The following is an 8,007-nucleotide window of genomic DNA, read 5'->3' as shown; positions in this document are numbered from 1 at the left end:
TTTAAAGTCTATAAAATATTTAAGTAATATTAATATTTTAATTCTTAAAAATTTAAAATATAATTTTTTTTTTGAGTTAAATCCGTTAAAACATGTAATTTTTTCAAGCTATAAATTAAGCCATGGAAGCAGGGTGTGTCTATCCTCTTACAAAATTACTATCCAATATTGTGGAGTATATTCTCTTACAAAACGACGTACTATCTACTATTGTGGTGTGTCTGTTTCCGTGAAAAACTACATTTTACAAACTACTTACTCTATTAGGATTTCCAATTTACTGTATAACCCCAAATATACAAATAAACACTATATAAACAAAGAAAATAAATCAAAATAAAAAACTATTATACAAAAATATAAATTACAAAAAAAATAACTAACAAAATATCTAATCCCGTGCTGTAGCACGGGTATCACCTAGTTAAGTAGTATTTCCAAGGAATATGAAGTGGATGACACGTGGTAGTCATGAGCAAGAAGAGTTTGCAGAAGAAATTCAAGAAAGAACAAAGAAGCATAAAAACACACAAGTGTGACAAACAAAAAATGCATGCCGATATTATTGAGTTTATTGGAACTATAAAAAAAAAACAAGAGGAACGTTATGTACTTATGTACACAAGGACAAACTTGCCAAACTCTTACAGCATCTCCAACCCATATCTCCATTTTTTTTTTAAAATGGAGTAACTCTATTATGGAGTTGGATTGTAAAACCCAACTCCATTTTGGAGTAAAATATAGAGAACTCCAAATTGTAGTGTAAAGAAAAAAAAGAGGTCTCCAAATATAGAGAAAAAAATGGAGATCTCTATTATGGAGATGAAAATGGAGATGGGTTGGAGCAAAATTGACTTCAAACTCTATTATGCAGATGGAAATGGAGATGGGTTGGAGTTGGTCTAAGTCCAAATCTTTTCTATGCTCGTGGAAGTTTTATACTTCCTCTGTTTCATAATAAGTGTCATTTTGACACTTTGCATAAAAATTAAGAAAACATATTAAAATATCTCTTATATCCTTAAAATTGAAATTGACTCTTGATATTCTTCAATGAATATGAGGTTAAAGTTGGAAATTTATGTTTAATTTTATATTGAAAATTTAAAATAACACTTATTTTGAAACAAAAAAAATCAGGCTAGAATGACACTTTTTGTGAAATGGAGAGAGTAGTAAATTTCAATTGGGGGAAAATCAAAGTCTAATAAGTAGGACAAATTGTTCTAAATGATAATTTATGGTTACAAAAAGGAGTATAGATATCCCCCAATTAACAAGAAAACTAAACTAATTTAACCGGAAGAATGTCAATATATAAAGAACTACTGCAGACTGCAGTATAGTACTAATAGATAATATCCACAATTAATGCAGAGTACTCTGACAAAATACTCTTTTGAGACCAAATTGATGTTCCATAGACCTTTGAGGTTTGACCCGCCACGAGGATTGCGCCTCTCTTCTTTCCACCATCCCTTCTCTCACGCGTTAAACTCAGCGCGTGGAACACGCCTTTTCAAGCTGACGATGTTTAAAAAATAATTCTAATAATAAATTAGAAAAACAGAGGATAAAAATAAAGTGGGTCCCAGTGAATCAGGAGGAAAGCAAAAAGCATACGCAGCCGCAGAGCCATGTCATTGGCTGATGAGTAGACGTTGTTATTCCACGCGCGACCAGAGCGAGAGCCGTGAAGCTCGAGGCTGTTCTGTCCCTTTCTCCCAAGTTCTCCCTTTCTTCCTTTATGTTCGTTCTGTTCTAGTATTATTGAAAAAGCCGACCAGTGTAAATTTCTTCTTATTTTTATTGAAATATACCTACATACTCAATTTATTTAGAATTTATTAAAAACCCTGACGAAATTTATAGTGAAAATATATCTGACTTTTGTTTAATATTGTAAGAAAATACAAAATCAAGATTCTCTCCCATGGCACGCTCTCTCTTGTAATGTCTGTCTGTATCTTCAGAGACTCTTTTCATTCACTCTATCTCCATTTCTCTCTCTCTCTACTCATTCACTGTCTTTTCGTTTTCCTTGTTCTTTTAAACTTTTTAATCTCTCTTTCTTTTGTCAAGTTAATCTCCTTCTTCTTCTATTCTCTCTCTCCCTCTTTTCTCCATTGTTGTTGTTATCTCTCTGTTTCTAACCTGTAATGACTATGGCTAAAACCTCCTCCGGCAACGAGAAGCTCGTGGTGGAAGTAGTGGGAGCCCACAATCTCCTACCAAAAGATGGCGAAGGGTCTTCCTCTCCTTTTGTGGAAGTGGAGTTCGAGAACCAACGTCTCCGAACAAAGGTCAAACCCAAAGACTTAAACCCTATCTGGAACGAGAAGCTCGTCTTTCACATCATCGACGTCAATGACCTCAGATATAAAACCCTAGAAATCAGTCTTTACAACGAGAAGCGTTCCTCAAACAGCAGAAACTTCCTGGGTATGGTTAGGGTTTTGGGTTCCGGCGTTGGGAGGGAAGCAGAGTCAGTGGTTCAGCTCTATACTCTTGAAAAGAGGAGCCTTTTCTCGTCCGTGCGTGGAGAAATCAGCATCAAACACTATATCACCACAACGGCGGAGAACGGTGAGAACGTCGGCCGGGTTAACGGGTCGGGTGGTTCTAAGAAAAGCAAGAAAGTACAGAACTTGAGCTCTTCCATGGCGATTCAACAACAACAACAGCAACAGCAACAGCAACAGCAACAGATTGCTCTTCACAATCACAACATAGGAAATCAACAGCAGAACGGTCAAGGACAGCGGATGCTACCGTTTTATCCAAACCAAGGTGAGATGAAGCCTCTTATGATAACCGCTCTTCCCGGTCCAATGTCCGGACCCGGACCTGTCATTTATGCAAACAGGTCGAGTGAGTTTTCGCTTAAGGAGACAAAGCCTCGTCTTGGAGGAAATAGTAGTGGCGTTGGCGGTTTGAGTAGTCACAAGGATAAATCAAGCTCGACTTATGATCTCGTTGAGCAAATGCAGTACCTTTATGTAAGAATCGTGAAAGCTAAGGACTTGTCCGTTTCCAGCGAGGTCGTGTCAGAAGTGAAATTGGGTAATTACAGGGGAGTTACTAAAAAGGTGAGTTCGAATTCGAGTAACCCCGAGTGGAATCAAGTCTTTGCCTTTTCCAAAGAAACCATTCAATCTTCCGTTGTTGAGCTTTTCGTCAAAGAAGGTAACAAAGATGAGTATACGGGTCGGGTCTGGTTTGATTTAAGCGAAATCCCAACCCGAGTTCCTCCAGATAGCCCCTTAGCTCCGCAATGGTACAAGATAGAGTGTAGGAACGGAGGTAGATGCGGTGGAGAGCTTATGGTTTCGGTGTGGTTCGGGACTCAAGCTGATGAAGCTTTCGCTGAGGCGTGGCATTCAAAGGCTGGAAACGTTCACATTGAGGGACTCTCATCGATCAAATCAAAGGTTTACTTGTCTCCTAAGTTATGGTACCTTAGGGTTTCAGTTATTGAGGCTCAGGATGTTGCAATTATGGACAAAGGATCAGGTATGATGAGGTTTCCAGAGCTTTCAGCGAAGCTACAAGTTGGTAATCAGATTCTGCGGACTGCAATCTCATCTGCAAGCCCTACCCGGAGCTTTTCGAATCCGTATTGGAACGAGGATTTGATGTTTGTAGTTGCAGAACCGTTTGAGGATTACGTTACAGCTATTGTGGAGGATCGTGTGGGTGGTGCAATGGGAGGACAAAACGATGTGGCTGTTGGGAGGGTTCAGATTCCGGTTTCTGCTGTTGAAAGACGAACAGGAGATACACCTGTTGGTTCGAGATGGTTTAGTTTAGATAACGGTAATAACAACAACCGATTTGGTTCGAGGATTCATCTTAGATTATCACTAGATGGTGGCTACCATGTTTTGGATGAGGCAACAATGTATAGCAGCGACGTTAGACCGACAGCGAAAGAGCTTTGGAAACCGCAAGTTGGGCTTCTAGAGATTGGAATTCTTAGTGCAACAGGTTTGATGCCGATGAAAGTTAGGGACGGGAAATCCGGTGGAACTGCGGACTCCTTCTGCGTGGCTAAGTACGGGCCTAAATGGGTCAGAACAAGAACCGTTGTGGACAGTCTTTGTCCAAAGTGGAACGAGCAGTACACTTGGGAAGTGAGTGACCCGTGCACAGTTGTTACCGTTGGTGTGTTCGACAACGCACGTATTGATGGGAACAATAACTCTAGGGATGCGCGAATTGGAAAGGTTAGGATTAGGTTGTCTACGCTAGAGACAGGACGAGTATACACGCATTCGTATCCGTTGATTGTGTTGCACGCCACTGGAGTGAAGAAAACCGGTGAGATTCATTTAGCGGTTAGGCTATCGTGCGGCAACGCTTTTAATATGCTCCAGATGTATATGTCACCACTGCTTCCTAAGATGCATTACACTCAGCCATTAGGCGTTCATATGCTTGAACGTTTGCGGTATCAAACGTTAAACGCGGTTGCTGCCAGACTTAGTAGAGCTGAGCCGCCTTTGGGTCGTGAGGTTGTGGAATATATGCTCGATCACGATTTCCATGTTTTTAGTATGAGAAGGAGCAAAGCCAATTTTTTCCGGCTGGTTAATGTGATTTCCGGTTTGGTTGGCGTTGCTAAATTGGTCGAGGTTATGAGAAGTTGGACTAAACCGGTTTACTCGACGGTTTATGTTTCGGTTTTCTTGTTTATGGTTTTGTTCCCGGAGCTTCTGTTGCCGTGTTTGTTTCTTTACGCGGCTGCGGTTGGCGTTTGGCGTTTCAGGCGGCGGCCTAGAAATCCACCGCACATGGACGCGCGTCTCTCACACGCGGAGACTGTGTTTCCCGATGAGCTTGACGAAGAGTTTGACACGTTTCCAACGAGCAGAGGATTCGATGTCGTGAGAATGAGATACGATCGAGTTAGGAGCATTGCTGGGAGGGTTCAGACAGTGGTTGGTGACATGGCAAGTCAGGGAGAGAGGGTACAAGCGTTGCTGAGCTGGCGTGATCCGCGTGCTACTTTTATCTTCTTGGTGTTCTGTTTAATCGCCGCGGTTGGGTTTTACGCTGTGCCGGTTAAGTTGACTGTGGCTGTCTTCGGTCTGTATTATCTGAGACCACCTCGGTTTAGGAGAAAACTGCCGTCGCGAGGGCTTAGCTTCTTTAGGCGGCTGCCATCTAGAGCCGATAGCTTGCTTTAGAACAGGTCAAGGGTATTATCGAGTTTTTTTAAAGTTCTTGGTACACGCTTCTTGGTTCAATGTATTAATTCGTTTTGGGTTAGGTTGTGACACCGGTTTAAGCTTGGTACCAGACTGTTGTGTTAATGATTAGGATGCTTTGCTGTTCATTACAAAAGTTTGCTAACTGCTTGTAGTTTTTCTTTTTTGGTCCCGAACTATTACGTAAGTGGAAAACAAAGTATAGACAGAAAACATAATATCAATAAATACCCCTACTGATTCACTAAATTTAAGAATTTGCCAACATTTTTGTTAATTGCAGTTCAATACTTCATCATATCCATTCTTCAGCCAACTTTAATAAATCTTGTGCAGGATAAGATACTAAACTAAATTAACGATTAACGATTTACAGGATAACTTAACATTAGTTTTGAAATTTTCCATATAATCTGAATTTGTCCGTTGCTGATTGGTTCAATCGAGGAAATTATAAGGATTACAATTTCTCTTTAAACTTTATAAGGGTAGTATATCGAAATAATAGAAACTAGAAGGGTATGTAGTAAATTTTCAAAAGCATGTGTTGAGATAATCAAGAACAGGGTCATTTCAATTAGAGAGAAAAAAAAGGAGATCCTTTTTTAATGTATCGCAGACCAGCTATTATGGCCTCTTCCTGTTAGGTTTCTTCGTCGTCGCTCTTTCATCGGAATTAAAATTCCACTCATCTCGAGGACGGAGCCGCCGGCAAGGAAATTCGGGAAGATTAGATCGGCGATTTTTGGCCTTGTTCTTCTTCAACTAAAGATCTTCTAGTTAGGGTTTCGTCCCCTGTTTTGGCAGCATCTATGGATTCTCTGTCAACTGGGGTATTGATATGAATTTCAGCTTTAGAGATGACGGAATCTATCTGGTCACACGATCAACCTTCTCCACAGTCCATGATACCATCACCAAAACCAGTGGCTAATGTCCATCGCCAGAGGTCAGAGCTTGCTTAATTGACTTGAGTTTGAATTTTGAATTGTAGTAGAACCTTGTGACGCTTCTTAATTTTAGAAACTTGGAACTACTTTGCTCATGTTTTGGAGATCCAGCGTTAGATCAACTAATTAGAATGCTTGTTTTGGAGATCGTTGATATGCTGGTTTTTAAATCTTGTCTTACGATTGGCTATATAAGTATTTTTTGAAGTGGTAGATCTCATGTAGTATAGAGTTTTTGGCATTCTAATTATGTTCAAATGGACAATTATGCGGCTTATGGTGACTCTGGCCTAGTTTCAGCAGTTCAGACAACAGTATAACTTGGAAGTGCATCTTGAACTTGCAGCCTGAATTTTCATTTGTTTTTGCCATTCCCAAACTGGTTCTGTCGGCTGCTGATTTGACCGGATCACTTTTGACATGGTTTGAGTATATTATTCAGGTGTAGAAGCGTCTTCAAGTTGCTTGTCCAGAGGGAAATTTCACCAAAAACAAAGTTTGTGCCAAGAAAACGGTGGGGTGAAAGCCGATGGGATGCTGATTCGTCGTGTGGAACCAGTAGCGAACCAGTGAGCGAGCAGGGACATAATCTTATTTCATGGTACCTTGCATTCATCACTTATTCGCTCCTTTATTTCGAAACTGATGTATCTTCTGTGAAGATGAATTAACGTGATCCCTACCCCGTTCGAGCTTCTGAATGTATACTGCTTTCCTTATATGTAGGGTCGAGGCAGAGTCATTGCAGCATTTATCTGCTATATACTGTCCTCTTGTCCCTCCTCCAAGGTCAACTATTGCGGCAGCTTTTAGCTCTGATGGAAGAAGTCTTGCTTCTACACAGTAAGTATTATGAATCGTATTTGTTGTAATTTAATCTTTTCCGTTTGCTAATGGGATTTACTTGAATTTTTTATCTTGTAGTGGTGACCACACAGTAAAGATTATCGATTGTGAGACAGGAAAATGCTTAAAAGTTTTGAGTGGCCATCGGAGGACACCTTGGGTGGTGAGTCAGAGATTAATATCCCTTTTCTCATAACTTCATTGACTCCATGATTTACCATGGTTACTAGGTAGCAGTTAAGGTTTCCTAATATTACATCCTTAAGAAATCTGGTGGTGATCTTTGTCATTAGTTTTGTAAGTTGGATGATTTGTGTCAACTTTGTTATATACGTTTTTGGTGTAGCTAGTTAGAAAATACTTGCAATGGATTAAGTTGATTTGGCTTGCTTGAAAAGATAATTTGCTATGCGTTATACCCACTGCTTAACTATCTAATGTTACTGAGTTCTCTACAGGTCAGATTCCATCCACGCCACTCAGAAATAGTTGCTAGTGGAAGTTTAGATCATGAGGTGCGCTTATGGAATACAAAAACTGCGGCATGTATTAGATCTCATGATTTCTGTAAGTGCTAGGCAGTATATTTCTTTGTTTTTTCTCTATTCTACTTTTCATCTAATTTACTCCTGGTCTCTTTCTCTCCTCTTTAAACAGATCGACCTATTGCTTCTATTGCTTTCCATGCTGATGGTGAATTACTTGCTGTTGCATCTGGTCATAAGGTATCTTATTCCCGTTTAATTCTCTCATGATTCACTAGCTAGTTGCAGGCAGCTAAGCCTTTTAGAATAATTTATTTGATCGAAATGTCTTACATCTGATGCTTTTTCTTTTTTGAAGTTGCACATATGGCATTATAATAGGATAGGGGAGGAATCCTCACCAGCAGTTGTGTTGAAGACAAGGCGTTCCCTGAGAGCTGTACACTTTCATCCACATGGGGTTCCTCTTCTCTTGACTGCAGAGGTAAGCTACAGATTGAAGTTTGGGTTACT

The 8,007-nt window shown here is 40.0% G+C and overlaps 2 protein-coding genes across 2 annotated transcripts in view; both read left to right on the top strand.

Moving 5' to 3' along the window:
* On the top strand, positions 2,106–5,444 carry LOC104754541 (FT-interacting protein 1-like). The gene has a single exon (XM_010476756.2). The coding sequence runs from the start codon at positions 2,163–2,165 to the stop codon at positions 5,190–5,192; it is 3,030 nt and encodes a 1,009-aa protein (XP_010475058.1). The 5' UTR covers positions 2,106–2,162; the 3' UTR covers positions 5,193–5,444.
* The window catches only part of LOC104754538, a 6,675-nt gene continuing 4,473 nt past the window's right edge, over positions 5,806–8,007 (top strand). Inside the window, exons 1-7 of the mRNA XM_010476753.1 lie at positions 5,806–6,162; positions 6,606–6,764; positions 6,890–7,006; positions 7,088–7,172; positions 7,468–7,576; positions 7,667–7,734; positions 7,853–7,978. Of these exons, the coding sequence (XP_010475055.1) occupies positions 6,074–6,162; positions 6,606–6,764; positions 6,890–7,006; positions 7,088–7,172; positions 7,468–7,576; positions 7,667–7,734; positions 7,853–7,978 (753 nt within the window). The 5' untranslated portion in view covers positions 5,806–6,073. The remainder of the gene's footprint in view (positions 6,163–6,605; positions 6,765–6,889; positions 7,007–7,087; positions 7,173–7,467; positions 7,577–7,666; positions 7,735–7,852; positions 7,979–8,007) is intronic.

This window comes from Camelina sativa, chromosome 17 (assembly GCF_000633955.1).
Source record: "Camelina sativa cultivar DH55 chromosome 17, Cs, whole genome shotgun sequence".
Classification (NCBI taxonomy): Eukaryota; Viridiplantae; Streptophyta; class Magnoliopsida; order Brassicales; family Brassicaceae; genus Camelina; species Camelina sativa.
Note: the sequence above shows the minus strand (reverse complement) of the source record. Positions and strands in the feature narration are given on the sequence as shown.

Bases quoted from the DNA above. Each gene is read 5' to 3' on its own strand.
- LOC104754541 (XM_010476756.2), top strand. From the start codon at position 2,163: ATGACTATGGCTAAAACCTCCTCCGGCAACGAGAAGCTCGTGGTGGAA.